The sequence below is a fragment of the Orcinus orca genome, chromosome 11 (genome assembly GCF_937001465.1).
Source record: "Orcinus orca chromosome 11, mOrcOrc1.1, whole genome shotgun sequence".
Taxonomy (NCBI): domain Eukaryota; kingdom Metazoa; phylum Chordata; class Mammalia; order Artiodactyla; family Delphinidae; genus Orcinus; species Orcinus orca.
The window spans coordinates 102,907,768-102,928,819 of record NC_064569.1 but is presented as its reverse complement, the minus strand read 5'-3'; the positions used below and the strand labels follow the sequence as shown (position 1 = coordinate 102,928,819).

Here is a 21,052-nt window from a genome sequence, read left to right as displayed (position 1 = left end):
CACGCTTCCCTGGAGGCGTCACCCAGGCCCCATCCTGAATCGAGGTCTACATTTGTCGTGTGTCACATTCACATTCCACCTTGACCCAGCGTGGCCAGGCTCTGCACCCACTGCCCCTCCTAAAACCCCACTGGGCGACTGGTGCCCAACTGGTCTGATAGCCCACCTCTGCGGCATCTGGCCCTCTCTCAGACCTGGGCCCCGCAGTCTCCGCCCTTTCACGGCTCCCTCTGGGTCTCCTTGGCCCTCTCGCCTCACTGTTCCTCCTCCTTTCACTCTTAGAGGTGCCTCTGCCCTTCCCGTGAGCTACCAGCCCCCACCAGGTGCCACACAGCACTTGCCCCATCAGTGGCTGGTGGCAGCTGGCTCAGAGGGGAGAAGGCCTGAACGTGGGCAGAAGCCTTGGGGGCTGGAAAGCACGGGTAGACAGAAGAGGGTTCAAAGACAGGAGCAGCAGAATTTAGGGACAACTGGATACCAGGGGGAAAAGAGGACAGAGGCCACGGAGGACAACCGGACTTATAGCTCAGAAGGTGTCATTCACTGAGCTGGTGAGCAGAGGGCGAAGCTTCCAGCTCAGGAAGCATGGGCTCAGGTCCAGCAGGACTTGGAGAGAGAGAGAGGCACGGAGAAGCCGGGCACGTGGGCGTGGAGCTCAGCAGAGAGACTGGGTCAGAGACGGGGATCTGCGGGTGATCGCGGCGTGTGGCTGAATGCTTGCTGGAGGCCGGGGAGGTCTGTGTGAGCTGCCCAAGGGGCAGCAGAGCTCGTGCTCCCAACATCTCCTCTCAAGCAGGCAACAGAGAGATGGTTTCATTTCTTATAAATTTATTACATAATAATATTATAATAATTATTATCAATAATAATAATATAAGAAACATAGATCTCTGTGGGGTGTATCACAACGTCAGGGTCAGGAGGCCTCAGGACTGGAGCAGGGGGTGAAATCCCCCAGCTGGAACTCCATACAAAAGGAGGGGTGAAGCAGAACTGACCCTGTAAAGTTAAAAACCCAAATTGAACGGAACCAAAAACCCACAGGTGAGTGTGAGACGAGTGTGTATGTGGCAGTCTGTTACAGTGACTGCTGCTGTATGTGTGACCTGGTCTCTTGGTGAAAGGGTTACTGGGTGTGACTCTGCCCAGGGAATGGGGCCAGCGGGCTGGGGGCGGGCAGGTGGGCACAGACCGGCGTGCCAGGTCCCTGGGCTGTGAAAACTTCTGTTTTCTGGGTTTTTTAATTTTTATTAAAAAAAGCTAGAAATATAAACAGAAACTTGTGAGTGACGTGGATGGAGCTTAGTCCAGACTCCACAGCCTAGGTTTAAAAACGTCCCGGGCCCCCCGCCCCACAGGTCATTGCTGAGTGTGAGTAGTCACAGTAAGGGGGGCTGGGGTGCCCGCCGGGGCCTTTGCCTCTCCCCAGGGCTCGCAGTGGCCTGGCTCTAGGGCTGCCCCTATGAAGCCCGACGGGGGGGGGGGGGGGGGAGAGCACTGCCTCCAGGGGCCCCTGGGGGCCTCTCCCAAGCAGCATGCCTTCGCCAAGAAGGCCCACGCAGGCTCGGCGAGGCTCTGGAGGGACAGGCTGGGCAAACAGCAGGTCCCAGTGTGCAAGACAACCTCTGACTTTCTTTGGAAGTGGAGACGGGGTGCTTTCACAGGCACACACCCATGCACGCACCCTGTGCACGCTTCCGAAGCCCCTACACTAGTCCAGAGTGGCCCCTAGGGACCGCTCTCCAGTCAGGCACACGCGGGGCTCCGATGCACTCAGTCGCACCCCGAGATTCACACACTCGCACATGTGCGCACACACGCAGGGCGGAACTGGAGACTTCAGGTCTGAGGCGGGGAGGCTTCTTTGCTGTAGTCGCCCAGCAGCGTGGGGAGGAAGCTAGACCCCTACTGGGGAGGGACCCTGTGAGAGAGATAGCTGGGGGCGGGTGCCAGGGCCCTGCCCTCCCACCCCACCCCCACCCCACCCCTGGTCCAGGGCCACGGTCTCCCAGGCCATCTGACCTTGCTAGTGCCCAGCAGGACTCGCTGCCTGCCGCCCCTCCTCCACGCAGCACCTGAAGGGTCGGTGGGGCACACTATAGCTCAGCGAGGGGAGAGGGCCCAGCCGGGGCCCCAGGGCGGGTTACTAGGACCCTGGCCAACCCCAGACCAGCTGGAGCATCCCCCGCCCCATGTGGGGTGGCAGTGGCAGTTGAGGGGCCAGAGATGGAAGACTGGGCAGCTGCAGCGGAACCAGTGGGGGGCTGGAGGGGAGGGGAAGGGAAGCTATTGAGGACAGAGATATTTGTTCCTTTTCTCGTTCCAAATATAGAGTGGATTAAAATATGCAAAACAGGGGGGCTCCTTGGCCCCCAACCGAGAACCCCAATGTCTCCCCCCTCCCCCCGAGTCACCAAGGTGTGTCTTGACCTTGCATGCTGGACTAGGTTCCCCCCTCTGCGAAAGTAGCCACCAGGAGCTGAGCGGGAGATGGTCAGGCCGGAGCACCCCCGTCCCCAACCCCCTCCCGCTCCAGCCCCCACCCCCACCCCCGCCCCACGGCCCGCGCCCTTCCTGACCGTGTGCTGGGTGGGGCTCGACGGCCTGGGAGGGCACTAAGCAATGTACAGGGCAAGTCTCCGAGCAACAGCAAATAGGACGATTCATGCAACATTCCTGGCCCGGGCGCCGTTGGGGTGGGGGTTAGGGGGCGGGCCGAGCCCGCGGCCCGGGGGCGGAGGTGGGGGACCCTGCCGGCAGGGCGCGGGCGTGGGGGGCGGGGGGGCGTCAGCTGCCGTCCAGCTGCCTGAGCGCGCGCTCGATGTTCATGCGGTGGCCCACGCGCGTGACGCCCAGCTCCACGAAGTCGTCCTTGGTGAGCGCCGGCAGGTGCGCGCCCTCGATCTCGTGGTCCTCGAAGCGGTCGCGGTGCTCGCCCAAGTGGATGCTCTCCAGCCAGTCGCCCACGTCGAACTTGCTCCAGAGTTGCAGGGGCTTTTGCTGGAAGGGCCGGCGCGGGCTGGGGGCCCCGGGGCTGGGGCCAGGCGCTGGCGAGGGCAGCGGCGAAGGCGAGGGCGAGCGGCTGCGCGCGCTCACACTGCGCACCACGAAGCGCACCTCCTTCGGCTCGTGCGGGATGGAGAGGCTGGACGACTTGAGGATGGTGGGGGGCGTGAGGCCGAAGGGCCGCCCCGCGCCCCCCGCGCCCGCCCCCAGCCCCTCCACCCGCTCCAGCGACGCGGGCTTCACTGGGCTCGGGGCGCGCCGCGCCACTGGGTAGCGGCCGCCGGGCCGCACCGGGTAGGAGGCCCCGCCGCCCGGGCCCCCAGGGCTGCGCTGCGCTGAGATGGAGCTCAGCTCACCGAGGCTGCTGAAGAGCCTGCGGAGGGAGAGGGGGTCAAGGCCAGGTGAGGGGCACTAGGCCAGGTGGGGGTGGGCGGAGGGGCGGGGGCCAGCGGCCAGGAGGACTGTGGGAGGGTGGGGGCGGGAGGGGGTGGCCTGGGACTCGGTGGGTAGCCTCAGGGCCAGAGGAAGAAAGGAGGGTAGGGTCCTGTGGTTACTCTGGCCCGGTCCTCAGACTCAGAGCCAGTGCCCTGCTGGGGGAGGCGGGGCCCTAGACTGAGCGGCCCACGAGGAGTAAAACCCCTGGCCCCCTCCACTCTTTGCGGGCTCCAAGGGCAGGCTGCCAGGGGAAAGACAGCCGCTGGGGCAAAGGGCTTCCCACCGCATTTCTGACAGCCCGGGACACCAGCTCTGGACAGTGCCCCGTCCACCCACACCCTGGAGAGTAAGACTCCGGCAAGACCCCTCACCACTTCTCCCACACACCACTTCCCCCTCTGTCATCATGAGGGGACCCAGAAAGACCTGGGCTGGCCGCACGGCTGGCTGAGTCGTGGTACAGGCTGGTGGCAGCACAAGACGGAACAAGTCCATGAGGTCTGAGACAGACACGAGGCGGCGTTCACACCCACACAGAGCGGCGGCACGTGCAGGGCAGGCGTGAGGCAGCAACACACCCATGACACTCGGCCTCCCCGCACAGGACAGCGCACAAAAGCAGCGGTAGCACCCACGTGTGTTACATACATGCAGCAGCAGTGGCAGGAGTGGCAGTGGCCTGCTCACGACAGTGACAGCAGCACATGTGCATGCGCACACACACATACATACACACACACACACACACACACACACAGATGGGTCTTCACTTCCCAGCATCACCTGATAGGACCCCAGGTCTTCAGCCCTGCCACGCCCCCCAGCATGGCCATGGTGGGAGGCCTGGCTGGGGGAACGCCTCCAGAGAAAACCCACTCCTAGATCCCATGCCACCTCCACCCCGTTTCTTTCCCTATCCCCTACTGTGGCCACGGGAAGCCTCATGGGGCCGTCAGTGGCACCAAAGCCCCATGAAGCCACGCAGAGCAGAGATCCAGGCGGGCAGGTGCAGCGCACAGACAGCGAGAGGCATGGGATGGGCATGCTCACTTACACAGCCGGCGCTCGGGACCACCGCGCAGCTAGACAGAGCAGCCACATGCAGATGGGCGGGAGAGAGCAATGAGAGAGAGTGTTAGCGGCCCAGGCCCTCAAAGCAGGCACATGGCCCCCAGTCACGACCACAGGGAGGGCAGCCAGGTGCAGGGACCCCCTGGCCAGATACCCAGTAAGGGAGGGATTCAGGTGCAGTGGGCCCAGGTGAGATGGGAGGGAACACATCTGGAGCTGCTGGAGGAAGGAAAGTGCAGGCACGACGTGGGCAGAGCTGGGTGGGCTCCTGGCTTGCCTGTGAGCTGTTCTCTGGTCTGTGAAGTGCAGACCACAGTGGTGTCCATCCACAGGCTTTACTAAGAGCCCTGTGTGGCAGCTGCTCAGCAGACCCCTGGCACTTGGGGATGCTTCGTGTCCCCTTGGGTTGCTGCTGCCTGAAGGGCCTCTCTCCAGCTGCCATCGCACCTCCCTCTCCCTGCCCTTGCCCACACTGGGCTAAGGACCCCTCCCCTGGGTTCCCCCACCCACCTCTGTGCTACCCTGACTGGCACCTGTCCCACACTGCACGGGCACCCTGAGCATCCCTCCTCCCCTGAAAGCAGGTTTGGTCTCTTCCTGTCTCAGCCGTGCAAGGTGAGCCTCCCGCTGGAGACCCAACTCTGTCCCTCCCACTCAGCCTGGTTTCCACTGCCTTCCACTGGCTCCCTCTCCTCAGCCTCTGTCCCTGCTGCCTTGCCCACCTGCTCAGACCCAGAGCAGAGCCTCTTGAAGAGGCCAGACCATGCTTCCCCCACCCAGCAGAGAGGGACTCAAAGGACGCCTGGGGTGATGGGCTCAAGGAACAGGCACCGATCACCAGAAGAGACCCTCCCCTCTCCCACGTCTGACCTCCACGGTACCGCCTGGGTTCCGGAGCAAAGTGGGGCGGCAGTGGAGGGTGGGGGAGGGTGCCAAGGAGGTGGTAGGTGCCCAAGTGGTCGTGATTGCTAGGGAGAGGGCGAGGGGGCAGTGCTGGGGGATTGGGCCCTCCCGCACCCCGGGGCCTCAAGCATCCCACCCTGGCACGGGGACCTGCATCTCGGGATGCAGTTCTGCGTGGCCCACCCCCAGAGTCCCCTGGAGCACGGTCTGGAGCCCTGGCAGGGGGTGAGCTGGAGGCCTAGGATGAGGGCAGACTGGCTCAGAAGCACCAGGGAGACCCTGCCGAGGGGAGATACTGGGTGTGGGGAGGTGGGCACCTGCCAGAGGCTAGGGCTGGTGCCAGGAGGTACCATGAGTGAGGGACTGACCCAGCGGAGCGCAGGGGAGAGGGCGGGTCACACTCCTAAGGCGCCAGGGCATAGCAGGGAGTGGCCGGGGATGCCCACGGCCCAGATGTCTGCTGCTTCTCCCCTTCCTCTTGGGGAACAGGGCACTTCCCACATTGTCCCAGGCCAGGCACCCGGGAGTGTCCATGGTCAAGGTCCACATGTTTCCACACCACCTCTGCAGAGCCATTGCTGTCCATCACCACTCTGAGCTGTCTGACGGCCTCCCCAGCCAGCCTCTGACCACGGCATGGCCACATCACAACCGCTGCCAGCCTCCCAGAGGGCTTCTGGACCACCCACTCTCTAACATGTGGTACCTCACTAGGCACAGCACCCCTGGACGCCTTCCGGTCTTTCCCCAGACGTCTCAGCCAGGCTCCACACTCCCCAGCAACTTCGCCACCAGTGTCTGAACCTTGCACTGCCTGCTTCCTCGTGACGCCTCGACCAGTGAGGTCTGCTCCTGCCCCACCACCCCGCGCCCGGCACCCTCTCCTCTACCCCTTCCTTCCTAGATGGGCTCCCCTCTCAGTTCGCACTTTCTCCCAGGCCGTGTCACCCACTCCCACCCTTTCCTGTGACCGATGTGGCCAAGAAGGCCACATGTGAAGCCAACGGCTCTCCCCAGACCTCTCCTGGGGTCTCCAAACACGCTCTCCCTCGCCCCAGTCCTGCCCACACCAGAGGCCTGCGAGCCACCATCAGCCGCTCCATCCTCCCCGCCATGGCCGATGCGCCACCAACTCCCAGCATTAACCCTGGCCCTCCTCGCCCGCAGCCACCTCGGACCCAGACCTTCCGCGCTCTCACTCGGGACCTTTCCTCTCACTTCCTAATTGCTATCCTTGACACTTGGTGCCTAGCTCAAAGCCAGGAACACAATATGCACTGAAAAAAATGTTATAAAACAACGTGACATGTCACTCTCAGGCTCGACTGCCTGTCAACCCATTGGTGCCAACAGGCAAGAAAAAGCCCACTCCGGCCCTGGTCCCTGCCTGGAGCCTTCTGCCACTGCACTCACGCAGGGCAGGTCTAGGCCTGTGGCCTTTTGAAATTTAAGAGCCTCATTAACGGAAATACTCCTCAACAGAAGCACAAACTACATACGGGCTTGTGAGCGTCCCATTGCACTCTCTCTGGTCTCTGTGTCTCACTCCAGCCCTAACTTCTCACCGCCCACACTAGGTCATGGCTCCAACCTTGATGCACCCACATGCCCCTATGACCCCTCCTCTGTGACCCCTTCCCGCTCCCCTAGCAGAGTTCCGTGAACTCCTGAAGCCCTGATCACATCTCCTGCAAAAACACACCTCACAGGCCCCCAACCTGTGAGGACCTCCGCAAGGACAGAGCACATCCTGGCCCCTGTGCCCTGCACTGGCCGGCAAACAACAGGTCCAGTTTCAAAAGAATAAGCCCTGAGGCACCTGCAGTCATGTATGGCTTTATCCAGATCCCCGTCAGATGGGCTAGCAGGACAGAGCTCACAGTAGGTCCCCAGGGCGGGGTTTCTCCACCATCGCAGAAACGTGCGTCTTCTGTGGGATGCTAATTAGTGATCTACTAAAGAAGCTGTCCGAGACCACAGCACACAGCACATCAAAAGTTCTGAGAAGTACTGCAGGAAAGAAACCTCATCAACTTTGGGTTTCCAAAGCTATTTCGCCATGAACTTTTTTCTGTAACATCAGATGTGACGGTCAGACAGGTGTCAAACTGAGGGCCACAGCAAAACTGAGTATTGCTGTGGGGCTCAGAGACATGTGCCCCTCAGACCACCCGTGGGGTCTAGAAGACAAAGGGAGTTCAGAGCAGATGTGGGGCTCTGAGCAGACAAATGTTCTGCCTATCAGGCTAGACCCAAAGCCAGAAGCATAAAGAGGTGGATGGTCTGGGACCAAAGTTCCAAAAAGCCAAAGGCCATGGGCCTTCCGGATGCCCCAGTGCCATTTCCACAAGGTGCTTCAAGTCCATGACATAAGGGGTAACGTCCCCTTCCCCTTCTGAGGTCTTCCTAGACCTCGGGCCGCAGAGTGTCTTGCGGGGGAAGGACGCCGGAGCCTAGACTGAGCTGCCAGCGAGGAAGGTGGGCAGAGCAGGCGCTTCCTCTCTTGTGGTGTCTGTCGGGTGAGGAGAGGGGCAGGCCTGTGAGGGAACACATGGGGGCCAGTGGACAAGGCACAGGGGTGTGGCCCACTGGGTGGCCGTGGCAACTGCCCTAGGGCTTCAGCTAGGATCCATCCTGGGAAGGAAACAGCCCCGCTGGGACATCAGAACTTCCTGCACTTTGGACATGTCTCTGAAAGACAGTATCACTAGCACTTTTATCGCTGTGTGAGAAATGAGTGTCAGACTCTAGCCACCGCTGGCGGCAAAACAAGAGCTGCCCAGCAGCGCCGATGGGCACCACGGCCACTGCCGGCCACGTGCGGGGCTGACTGGACGTGGCCACAGCATCTCCACTCAGCCACCTGCCAGGGGCCAGAACTAAAGGGTCCAGGACAGGCAGTGGGGCCCACCCCGGGGGCCATGGTTCCACCCAGGTCCGAGGGCAAGAAGGGGCACGTAAGAGGACGGAAGGAAGGAAGGAAGTGTGAGCAGCAGCAGAAGGAAATGTAGAGGGAAGTGGGAGTGGAAGCGCAGGGCAGACGGGAGCTGCTGGGCCTCTCGAGCGGCACTGGCTGGGCTCAACCGCAGGTGATTTCAGAACCCACGTGCTGTCTGTCACACACCTGACCGATAGAGGCTCGGTCTACAGAACGAACACACGCACTTCTGTGTGAGGGAACTGCGGCACATGAACACAGTGTCCGTCACTAGAAGCGGCTGAATGACAGAGGCCCCATACTCCAGTGGACAGAGAGTGGGGCTTGAGGCCAGATGCCACCATCTGCCGGCTGGAATGGATCTCCTCAGAAGCTCAACTTTATCGTCTGGAAAATGGAGATTCTATTATTATCCATCGAACAGAATTGCTCTGAAGAGGAGGTAACGTGACTTGGCCTTTTCCAGTGCAGAGCGCTCATTTTCCTGTAAGGACCCTAAGAGTCCTCCTACCGGCCCGCCTGAGGGCCTGGTCACCCTCACCATTTCACAGGGGTGGGACTGAAGTTCACTGAGGTTAAGTGGTTTGTCCAAGAATACAAACTCAGATGCAAGCTGCTGAGGGTGGGGATCCAGGGCCCCCTGACCCCGGGCCGATGTCAGGGAACAAAGCCAGGTGCGAGAGCTGGCGAATGCCATGGCACAGGGAGTCTCTTGTTTTAGGCTCTCCGGCATCTGGCACCTTTGGGAACAGCACCTGATGTTCCTTTGGATACCCGCCCCCCTCACTCAGCACCCATCCGGTAGCTCTGGCTGACCCCATGCCCTGGCTCCCAGGATAGCATATGAGGCAGGCCTGGCTAACAGTAGCCCTATGCCTCCCTGACCCCAGTGACCGTTTCAGGGGAGGCAGGGGATCCACACGAAGCCAATCGGAGGCCGGGATTCTGCAGGAACTCCTGAGGGAAAGAGGCTCACTCTCCCGTGGGCCTGCAGGACAGATGGGATGTACAGGTTGGAACTGCTGGCCTTGCCCCTCCCCCACACCACTTCCAAGAAAGGAAACAAACACAGGTTCTGGCATGACCCAGACCCACTGGCCAAGAGCGCCTCGCTGTGACAAAGGGGAAACGCTGAGGACGACCGTGAGGGACATGGCGGCAGGTCCAGCCCAGAGACCACCTCCTCCTGCCCTGTGACGGCCCAGCTGCACCACAGGAGCCAGCAGAGCTAAGGCAACACCTGGGCTCTCCTGAGCTCGGCCAAGGGGCTCGACAACCAGCAAACCTCAACCAAGTGTCTGTCCTTCTGTGGCATTTGTCCTAAGCCACCTCCCTAGACCTCAAGTCACAAAAGACAGCACTTGCGTTTAGCTTTGTTCTTTCATCCGTTTAGCAAATGTTTTATTGAGGCCTGCACTGTGCCGGGCACTGTGCTACCCGCTGTCAATGGCTTTAATTTTCATCAGGACCAAGGGGCACAGAGGAAAGGAAGGGCTGGTGGAGGGGGGAGAAACAGAGAGCGAAGATGGGGACTGGTCCAGGCTGTATCAGGGATCCCCGCCCTCTGTTCCACAGAGGCCTAGGACCTGGGCTGCTCACTGCAACTGGACACTCCTGGCCACACCCCTGACACCCACTCGAAGGGCACTTTAAACATCGCCCTGCTGGGAAGAGGGCTTTCACATTCAACTGGGAGTTGGAAGAGATGAAAAGGGGAGGGCCCCGGCGCAAGCCTGGGGTGACGGGAGCCGGAGGGCAGCGCTGCCCAACCACGCGGGAGAGGCGTCACTCGTCTCCCGAGCCCCCACTTATCCTTCGAGTCCTCAGCTGGAAGAAAGTAGATGAGACAAGCCCTTGTGCGCAAGACCTGGATGCCTCACTGCTCTGTGAACTCTGCCTCCCAAGGCTGGCAGGAAAGACTCACTAGGCTGGTCTTCAGGGTGGCGAGAAGGACTCAGGAGGTGGCAACCCAAGTGCCACCCACAAAGCCAGAGGTGGGGGAGGGCTACGGGGCACAGAAGGCGAAGGCAGACGAGGGCTGGCCAGGGGGCGACCAGCTCTGCCTCAGACCACGCGTGGGCAGGAACCAGCTCTCCCGCCAGCAAGCCTGGAGCCCACAGGCCCGAGGAGGCACCCCTTGGGGGCGGAGCCTTGGGAATGAGGTCCTCAAGGAAGGGGCCAAGGGATGAGCCCAGAGGCTCTGGCAGCTTCTGCCCAGCCAGAACAGCACCCCAGCCAGAGCAGCACCCCAGCCCCCTGCTCGGCCCCTCCCCCCACTTCCAGGGCACCATGCGGCCTCTTTAAGTCCCCACCTTGTGTAGGAAGTGGGCGGGGAGGACAGAGGAACGGGTAAAGTATGGAGAAGAGAGAGTGGACGGAGGTACAGAAAAACGGCATGATTTCCGCCCAAGAATGGCTTCCCGATGCACTTTGAAAATCACGCACAGGGACCTGTGCTTGAGAGACTCTGAGGCGGTGCTGAGAGACAGAACAGAAATGTTTCCGGGGCAGAAAACGGGAAACTGGTGGTGGGTCCTAAGAGGAAAAGGGTCCAGTGTACTCCAGGTTTCAAAAGGAAGCAAGGCAGCTACGAAAGGAAGTGAGGAACGATGGCACTGGCCACGTGGGACAGCCATGTGGCCACAGAGAAGCCAAGTAGCTGGGGTGGGGGTGGGGGAGAGCTGCACCTCGAGTGTGGACCAGAGAACGACCCTTGATGGTAGCAGAGGCAGCTACGTCAGGTGTGAGAGTGAGAGCGCAGGGACCCCGGGGCAGGGAGCCTCCAGGAGGGCTGTGAAGGCGTTCATGGCCAGCCTGGGTCTCCGGTGGGTGCCCAGCTCCCACTGCCAGCACCGACAGGGACAGAGAGAACAGAACCCCTGATATTTCAGATCGCTGAAAGAGCCTTCGGTCTCAGACAGGTAAAGCAAGGCCAGATAAAGGACAGAGATGTGGACGGGAGAAGCACAGGGATGGGTGCCACGGACAGGTGAGGGAGGGGACAGCACGGGCTGTGGAGGAGGAACAGAGGGAACCGTGGAAGGACAAGAGGAAGAACGGGGTGGGCATGGACAGGGGACAGGACCCTCCCCACACCGCCCTGCTCACCGAGCTGCCGCGATGGGCGACTTCTTGGCGGGGTCCAGCAGGCCGCCCAGGCCGCCAACCGGCTCCTCCCCCAGGGAGCGGGTGTCTTTGTTCAGCTGTTGCAGGCGGGAGCTGAGCTCACTGATCACAGTTGGCTTGTCGTCTTCGGGCCCGGGGAGCCCCCGGCTCTCCACGGGGTCCCCCCACAGCTTGGACCTTCTCTGGAAGAGGTAGCGAGGGCGAGCAGGCCCGGCAGCGGAGGCCAGCCCGGCGGAGGCGGCATGATGCTGCTGGGCCATGAGCTCGCTGTCGGAGGACTGCTTCAGCAGCGGGTCCCTGAAAGTCACCGGCCCCTTCCCCAGCGGGGACTTGAGCTTGGGCTTGGGAGGCACTGGTGGCTTCTCGAGTAGAAAAGTATGTCCGTCAGCGAAGGACGTGTGGGTGTCGGTGAGTTCCCCACTCTCCGAGCTCAGGGTGGACATGCTGGACACTGTGGAGATGGTGCTCGTGGTCTCCAGGTGGGGGTCGCTGGAGCTGCGCGTGTCAGCCTCCTCCACCCCCGAATCCGCTGCGGACTCGGGGGCAGGGGGCGGCTCGCTGCTCGGCTTCCCTGAGGCCGGGCCTGGCAGTGTGGCGGGCGAGGGACCTGGGCCAGGGAGTGGGGTGGCCAGCAGGACCCCATTGGCAAACTCTTCAGGAGGCGGCACGAGTCCGATGCGAGCCAGCTCCTCTCTGGTCTCCTCATCGCTGGAGGACAGCTGGGCCGGTGGCAGGTTCACGGCGAATACCAGCTCTGGCTCCTCCTCTGAGCTGCCCTGGCCCAGCCCGGGGTCTGTCGGGGTACTGCCAGGGGGCTGGGCCCGGGGGCTAGGCAGGGGCTCTGCCACCACGGCCGACTGCGTGGGGGCCGGGGCCAGCTCTGGGGTGCCCGGGCGCTCCTCTCCGGCCCCCAGCCCACTGGGCTCCTGCCCATTGCTGGTGGCGTGCACGACGATGAGGCCGGCTGGCCGCTGCAGGGATGTGTCCAGGACGCTGAGGATCATGGACTTCTTGTCCTCCGGTGACTTCCGCTCCTCCCGGGGAGCTTTCTCGGCTTCCCTGCGAGCAGGCACAGGAACCCAGGCGGGGCTCCTCGGGGAGAAGGCTGGGGAGGCCAGGGGCCCTCGCTCAGTGTCACGAGCCTGCACATCCACAAACAAGGGCCCAGGGCGGTCGGTGTCAGGGCTGTGCACAGGTGTGGGGGAGCGGGAGGGCGCCTGGGAGGCCAGAGCCCGCTCCCGGGCAGCCAGGGCAAGGGCCAGGGGTGAGCTGGGGTCCAGGGGTTTGCCGGTGAGCGGGTGGATGAAGGTGGAGCCCGAAGGCCCAAGGCTCGAGCTGCTGACCAATGGCTTCAGAGCGGAGACAGGGGAGGGCAGCAGGAGGTCACGGCCGGTGGTGGCGCCGGCCCCCAGCAGGCGCTCGTCAATGGAGCGGGAGGGCTGCAGGGAAGGCATATCTGCGCTAGGAGGGCTGCTCTCGACGGCTCCGACAGACAGGAAGACGGTGGAGCGCCGCCGCTCCTCCAGCCGCCGGTCCTTGCCTGGGGCCGGGCCGCCGAACGCGAGCCCGGGGCCGTCTCCGGGGCTGTAGTCGAGGCCGCTCGGCCGAGGCCCGCGGTGTGTCGGGGAGGGCTCCCGGGCGAAGCTGCCGCCCGCCGGGCCAGGGCTACCCACGGCCAGGGCCGCGCGCTCCTGCGCATCCTCCACCTGCAGCTGCTTCACCAGCGGGCTTTTGCGGCGCTGAGGTTTGGACGGCGCGAAGAGGCTGGCGCTGAAAGCGCCGAGGTTGGCGTAAGGGCTGTCGGGGCCGGGCGGCCGCGGCCGACGCTTCGGGCGCTCCGGCGGAGTGGCCGCTGGCGGGGGCCGGGGGACGTCGCCTGCCTCGGGCGCCGAGTCCTGAAGGATGATCATGGACCGCGCGCGCTTCTGCCGTTCCGGGTAGGGCAGCGGCCCCAGGGCCGCGCCGGGATCATACAGGCCCGGGGCGCCCGCGCCCAGGCGCGCCTCCAGACCGGGTTTGAAGCTGGAGCGCACGGTGTCATAGGCGCGGCCCGGCGGAGGCGGCGGCGAGAAGGCGGGGGGCGGCCCGGAGTCGAAGTAGTAGGGTGCGGGCGGGGGCGGCGGTGCGGTCTGCGGCGGGGGCGGGATACCTCGGCCCTCGCGCACTGAATCCTGCATCGACGTGCTCCTCGGGAAGCGCCCCTCCAGCAAGGACGCCAGCTTCTCATCTTCCCCTGCGGACAGAGGGGCCCCGGTGAGCCCGGCCCAGGAGCCAGGGGCCTTCGAGGAGGCCCCTCCCGACCCAGGCGCCCGCCCTCCCCGTCCGCAGAGGCCGGCCCCGCCCCCACCCCACCCCCACCCCAGGGCAGCCAAGGTCCCGGACGCCAAGGCGCCTTCTTAATCCGCGGGCGGTGCTGGCCGCCAGCCAGAGGACGGAGTCAGGGTGGGCGTGGGCGCTAGTATGAGATCAGGGGTAGACACGGGGATCCCAGAGCAGGGGATCTAAGCAAGATCCCCAGTCTGGGCTCGTCCCCGCCGGGTTGGGAGGGCTCCTGCGGAGACTGGGGAGAGGTATCCGTTCAGATATAGCGGAGAGGAGGGCCCCCCAGCGGAGGCTGTGACAGAAGACCCAAATTCTGCCTCCCCAGGTTGGGTACATGGAGAGAGCCCAAGGTCAACACCGCAGGAGGGCAGGGGCAGCCCCACCCCCACCCCCAGTCGTGGGGACAGAACTGCAGAGAAGGGCCAGGAGGTGGCTGGCACAGGCCTTCGCACACAAGACTGCGCAAGGCCTCATCTCAGAACCACCAGCAGTGGAACAAGCAGGTGTCACTGGGAGGCCCTGGTGGCAACCAGAGGCGGGAAGAAGGGAGATGGTCAGAAATGAGCGGGAACTCTCCCAAGCGGGAGTGACGCGCTGTGGACAAGGGGGCAGCAGGGCTGTGGCCGGGGAGAGAGCCGATGCCCAGGTGAGGGAGGCTTTGTAAAGAAAAGTCCTGAAAGGCTCTACCCCAGAGACCGACAGGCACTGGACTGGGGGAGGCTGCCAGGAGGTCACTGCCATAGCCCTAGTGGCGGAAATTCAGAAAGGCTGGGCAGGAGGGAGGGCGGGCGGCAGTGGAATGGCAGGCTGAGCACCTGACACGTATTTTAGTTTCACTCCTTATGGGCTGTGTGACCCCAGGCCAGGCCCTGAGCCCCTCTACGCCCCAGTTCTCTCATGGACAACATGGACTGAAAGTGAACCCTACTTCCTGCCGCACTCAGCTTGTCATTAGGACCTGTGCGGGGTCAGGGCTGGAGCGCTCAGAGCCCCCACTGTCCCGCCGCCCAGCTAGGACAGGGCAGGGCCTCCCGAGTGTTCCCGTGTACACAATGCGTACACCTGTGCTGCAGGTGTGTTCGGTTAGGCTGCAGGTGTAAGGCAGCCCGATGCAAGGACAGTGGAGGGGTGGCTCCTCAGTGCTGACACACAGGTCTCCGGAACAAGTCTTTGGGAATCTACACCTGGCCTCACTCTGGGCTTGGTCCCATTTTTATGAACTCACGACGATGCAGCCTGCCTGTTCCTGACCACCTCCTCCTTTGGCCACCACAGTGCTCAGCAGGCCTCCCACCCGGCACTGTTCGCATGTGTCCCGCGTAAGGGCTCAGCAAGGGGCGTGGCGCATACGGGAGCTTTCGTGTGAGAGAAGGCTTGAGCTCCAGCCCTGCCACTTCTTGTCTGATGCCTCTTAACCTCTTGGCGCTTCAGTTTCCTCATCTCTGGAGACCTGCGCCCTCCCACTGAAGCGCGGAGTGAAGCCATTCAAAGCTCATAGCACAGGGCTGAGCCCCCAGCAGCGCCCCCAGGAAGGTGGCTGAGGTCGTCGCCGTCATCATCATCATCACCACCATCATCATTTTTAGGCCAGGCTTCCACCCCCACTGCTGGACACAGATTCCGTGCCAGGTCCGGCCTGGGTCTCCTCCCTGCTGCATTTCTTGCGCAGCAGCTCAACACCCACAAGCTTGTGCGTGAGATGGAGCCACGTGGGACAAGCTACTGCACCTGGAACACGCCGGAGGGTCAGCATGCCACGTTCTGCCCCAGGGTAAAGACAAGTCACTTTCCTTGTGATGAAAATGGGAATCCAAACAACAGCCGTGAGCATTTCTCCAGCACTTTCTGTGCACCAGCCTCAAGGTGCAGGACCTGCATCTACTATCACCGTGAGCAGTTACTCAGTACTCAGTCTGTGAGTACAGCCCTCTGTGCGAACCTCAACCCTGAGGTTTCAAGGGTTGAGATGTGTGCCCAGGGCCACGTAGCCAGGACAAGGGGTAGGAGTCCCGGAGTCTGACACCTCAGCCAGCGTTCAAGTGGGTGACAGGCGGCAGGCTAGGGCAAGGGGGATTAAAGATGAGCCACCCATGGACCGAGCACAGGAGGGTCCAGGAGGGTGAGCAGGGACCAGCTGGCAGTCTCCACTGAGGCTTACAGCCTGAAGGACAGGCACTTAGATGCGGACCTGTGGTGGTCAGTACTGAGACTGGGTGGGGCTGAGGGACAGGCCATCCAGGCAGATGAGGGCAGGTGGAGAACAGCCAGTCCTGGTAGATGTCACTCAGAGGGAGGCAGAGACAAAGGTCCCTAGATGAAGCAGGAGAGGGCTGGGGCTAGGCCTCAGGGCCCCAAGGCAAGGCAGAGCCCACAGAGGACCAACTCTAGGGATGTGAGGTGGTATCTTGTGCAGAAAGCCCCCTGTGGCCAGAGGGATGGACTAGAGGGTGAAGCTGGGGCAGGAGATCAAGAGGAGACCAAAGCTGTGGTCTCCAGACGCTGAGGCACAAGACAATGAGGCCTGGCCAGGTAAGGCTGCAAGGACGGTGAGGAAGCCGGCCATCCCTAATTTGTCCGGGGAGGCAGAGAGTAAGGAGGAAACCACAGAGGATGCCCAGGGCTTAGGCCAGGGAGGTGAGGGGGGAGTGCCTCTTGGCTCCAAAGCAGCTGCAGTCTCATGTGTCCTCTCCCCCACCCTCCTACCTACAGAAATGACCCATAGCGGTCTCTGAAGGACCACTACTGTCAGCAATTCATGCCATTATCTCTCAGAAACCCCCACTCAGCAAAGTATCTGGCATGTCTGAGCCCAAACACACACACACATGCCCGGCCTTTCTTGACACCCAAGCATGGTTGGTGCTCCCTAGTAAATGTGCTTTGCACCCCCCATGTAACTGCTGAGCTGAGCTGTCTGCAGACACGTCACCTCCTCCAACTGAGCCCCCAGACCCTGCCCAGCATCAGCCTAGAGTGTGCACCAATCAGCTGGGGTCCTGGGGTGAATGAGGGATTGGGTTTGCAGAAACTGGCCAGATGAGTGAATAGAAGACACGTAAGGCAGCTGTGTGACCTTGGGCAAGTCATTTTACCTCTTTGCCCCGGTTTTCTCATCTATAAGCCAGAGGTGCTGATGGTGTTACCTCAGCAGGGTTACTGTAAGTACTAAATGAAGCAGCGTGTGTAGAACACAGAGCGGTGGGGTACACAGGGACAAATGGATGCACGAGTGGAAAGGTCAGTGGGTGAACAGACGGACAGACAACTGGACATGTCTGTAGGTGGATGGATGGACAGGTGGGCAGGTAAGGGAGGAGCAGTGGGTGGGGCTTATTAGATGACCCAGTCTGAGGTCAACAAGAGAGGAGATGGCCAAGGGTGAGATGTGATGAGGCCCCAAGGAGACAGGTGCAGAAGGCAAAGAGGCTAAGGACATAGCCTTGAGAAAGACCCACATCTTGCAGGGGAACGACGGGCACTGAACACGTCCAGCCTGAGAACTGAGGGCAAAACCAGTTAAGTGTTGTCTTAGAAGCCCTGGGTAGGAAAATTCCATGGAGGAGGGAGCAGCAAAATCAAATGTGTCCACTGGGAGGAACGCCCTGGAAACCACTGGTGACCCTGGTGAGAACAGTTTCAGGTATGGACAATTCCCTAAAAGGCCGAGAGGCAGGCAGGGAATGGAAGACAGCAAATATGGGTGACTTCCGGAGAAAACTGGCTGTGAAGGAGAGGAGAGATACAGAGCAATAACTGGGGTGCCGGGGGGAGGGGAGAGGGCAGATTCAAGGGGAGGGTAGCTTAGCATCAGAAACGTGACGGGTACTCGGGCTGGAGGGGGCACAGCCAGGTAGGATATGGAAGACCCAGGGACAGGGATGCTGGTGTCCGTGGGAAGTACAGACGGGGGTGCCCACTGGCAGGGGGTGACAGATGGCGAGAAGCCTCAAGGGTATCTTTCAGCAAAGTATCTCTGGGTTGGGGGAAGGACTGACACCCCACACGCACATCCATATACATCCGCAAAAAATGAGATTCCTGGGTTGGGGCCAGGGAGAGACAGGACTCAGAGAGAAACCGGAAACCTCAGTCGAAAGGTGGGGAGAGACAGGGTCCTCCAGCCCCGCACGCACTCCAGCCCCCGCCCCAGTCCTCCAGCCCCATGCAGCTCCCAGCCCAGCCATACCTACAGATTTGGTCCGTGGAATCCCCTTCCGCAGGGAGCCTGGCAGCTTCTCTGGGCCTGGGAGGCCCTGGCGCTCAAACAGTGACTGTGAGAGTTGGAGGGGGTGGGGGTATATGGAGGTTCCAGAGCACTGGGGTCCCCAGCTGCCCATCCAGCCCCACCCATCCTCCTCCCAAGCCTGAGATCAGACACCCCATGTGCTAATTCCAACAGTGCTAATTCCCATGGTGTCTGACCCAGAAGCCAGGCCCAGGCCCTGCCTCCAAGGAACAGGGGCATGGCTGCGGGCCCACAGGCATAGGCAGCACTGGGCAGGGGTGATGCAGACGGGCCAGAGCAGTCAGGGGTCCTGGGTATGGCCGAGGTGAGGCTGCGGGAGCAGCCCAGAAGGTGCCAAGTGAGAGGAGTGGGCGGGGGGGACAGCGACACCATGTTGTGGCCTCAGCACGGCTGGGGTCCTTGCTCTAGGTGGCACAGAACCTGCCTAAGGCGGGAGGCGCCAGAAGAGTGAGAGCTCAGCACGAGCTGGACTGTGGCTGTTCTGAGGGCTGATGGCCCCAGGTGTCTTCGGGAGACGCTATGGGGTCCTTCACCCCCACCCCTGGAGAGTGGAGTCCAAATGATGGACCCTCACCCTCCAAAATGCACAAACACCCAGTAGGGGCCATGGCACTCTGACCCCGTGCCCCACCCATCCCCCAGCGCCCCCAGCTGCCAGGCTGGCTTACGCTGATCTCGGCAGGGGTGATCCTCCGACTGGTGGGCCGCTGTTTGACGGTGGCAGCTCTTGAGTCAGCATCTGCGATGTCTGGCCTCAGCGCCGGCTCCGTGGCAGCTGCCAGGATCTCGTCCAGCTTCTCTGCACAGCCAAGGAGGTGCCGTCTCAGCCACAGGGACCTTGAACCCGCTACAGCCCCCTGCAGCCCCACTCACGCATCCTGGCTGGTCCTCCCGGGGCTGCTGACAGAGGCCACTGGGGCCCCGCCCACCTCGGCCCCTCCCTCCCCAAGGCACACAATCCAGAAACAAGACAGGAGGCCCCACAACTTGTATCCCATCCAAGCCCCTCACACACCAGAACCCAGACCCTGCTCCAGCCTGGCCCCTCCGTCCTCAGGGAGGCCCCAGGGGACCCCGCGAACCCCACTCCAGGAAAAGCCTGGCTGACCATTAGGGAGAGAACCAGGCAGGGGGCGGGACTGTTTACAGCCCAGAGACCTCCTGAATTTCCCCATTTCCCTTTGCCCTTTCATTCTTCCCCTTGGCACGCGGCATTCCTCGCCTGCCTGTACCGCCACTGCACCGAAAGACAGGCTGCCGCCCCAGAACAGACCTGCTGCACAGTCGCTGCCCACAGCGACTGGGTATAGAGCAAGAGCCATGGGGGCGGGGCGGGCTCACTGCCCGAGGCTAGAGGGCTAAGAAACAGCTGCATGCAGGCCAGGAGGCCACAGAGCCCACAACCCCCGGAAGGCAGCCCGCCAAGGGTGGCGGGCGCAGACAAGAGGACACTGGGAGGGGCAGTGCTGGGGGGCTTCCACCGGCCCCTTACAAAGCAGCCCCAGAAGCCAGGAGCGGGAAGGACAGGCCCAGGGCTGAGCCTGAACCAGGTGCCCTCGGGCGGCGCTCTTCAAATCTGTTGGAAAAGAAAAACTGTTTGCTTGTTTTTCTTAAAGCTACGTAATGTTTCTGAAAGTGGTGCTTTTCTTAAAGCTACGTAATGTTTCTGAAAGTGGTGCTTTTGATTAGCGAGTGACTTGGAGATTTTGTTAAACACTTGCGTCTGAAACCTATCAGCTGTGGACGGATGACTGGGGAGGGCCCGCTTAGGGCCAGCACACGGGACACAGCAGGGGCTGGGGGCAGCTCCCACGTGCACCTGGCCGCCACACTGCCCCTCTCATCCAGGAGCCCCACCGCAGCCCACCCGTCACTCAGCCTCGAAATCCCTGAGCCCTTCCAGACTCTTAGGAGCTGTGCCAACCATAGAGGACCACGCATCTGGTTACACTTGGTCCTTTTATGCCCCAAGTGCCCCCCTTGAAGAACTGTGGTCAGCCCTGACACCTCCTCCCAGCACTGCTCAGTCATTGCTGTGGGGAAGGAAATAAACTCCTCCGAGATGTACAGTACCCGACCCAACCCAGACCCATCCTGTATACTGACGGTTCTGACCTAATCTCTTTGCGACTTGATTTCCTGATCTGATAACAGGCATTAAGAAAGGTACCTGCTTCAGTGTCTGTTGTGAGAATTAGCACATACGGCAGAAGTGCTACAGCTGTGCCTGGCGCGTCCAGCCTGGTCCCCAAATACAAGAGAGTTCAACAAATGCTACGAGTGACCAGCAAAACACGCTCCATCTACAGACCAGCTCGCTTGGCCTGTGCACAGCTCCCAGCGCCACCAGGTGCAGACAGGGGCGGGCTGTTAGAGGGGCCTTCCTGTTTGCTTCTGTAATGAGGTAAGTAATTGCCCTTTGGAAGCTGAAATCACCATGATCACCATTTGCTAAGTCCGTGGGGATTTCCAGAGTTAGAAGAGGTTTATGTGGCCCCTCTCATGCTGCAACCACCACAGGCAGAAGGGATCACTATTGCCCCCATTCTACCCAAGAAGAATCTGAAGCTCTGAGAGAGATAAGTTGCCCCAGATCATAGATCCGATAAGTAAGAGATCAGACTTAACAACCAGATTATCCGGAAACCACAGACATAAAGACATGAGCGGAGAGAAGATACTTCCGTGGGCTACACGGGGCGCACGCTCACCCGAGCTGTGGATTTAGGGGCTGCGTCTCTAGGTCCGGAAGCACTCAAGCTCAGAGACCCAGAGCAGTGTGCACATGAAGTTATTAGCAAAGCGAATATTGTTGGCCATGGGGCCATGGTGCTGAGGCCAGACGAGACTTATTTTCAAAAGGAAAAGCATCAAGAATTCTGCAAACTACAAGCTGGTGAGGTTGACACCAATCCCCAACAAAATGAGAAAACTATATTCTTAAATAAATGACTTTAGATACTTAACAAAAGAAATGAAGCCCATTAGGAACCAGGTCTGGGGCA

General features: G+C 61.5%; 1 protein-coding gene across 5 annotated transcripts in view; it reads right to left on the bottom strand.

Moving 5' to 3' along the window:
- Positions 1-808: 808 nt before the first annotated feature.
- SHANK3 (SH3 and multiple ankyrin repeat domains 3) overlaps positions 809-21,052 on the bottom strand; it is a 51,793-nt gene continuing 31,549 nt past the window's right edge. For 3 of the 5 annotated variants that reach the window (XM_049694014.1, XM_049694015.1, XM_049694018.1), the window contains 4 exons: positions 18,716-18,846; positions 17,988-18,072; positions 11,462-13,712; positions 809-3,379 (listed from right to left, as the gene is read on the bottom strand). In XM_049694014.1, the coding sequence (XP_049549971.1) occupies positions 2,788-3,379; positions 11,462-13,712; positions 17,988-18,072; positions 18,716-18,846 (3,059 nt within the window). In that variant the 3' untranslated portion in view covers positions 809-2,787. The other 2 variants (XM_049694017.1, XM_049694016.1) reach the window with 2 other exon arrangements.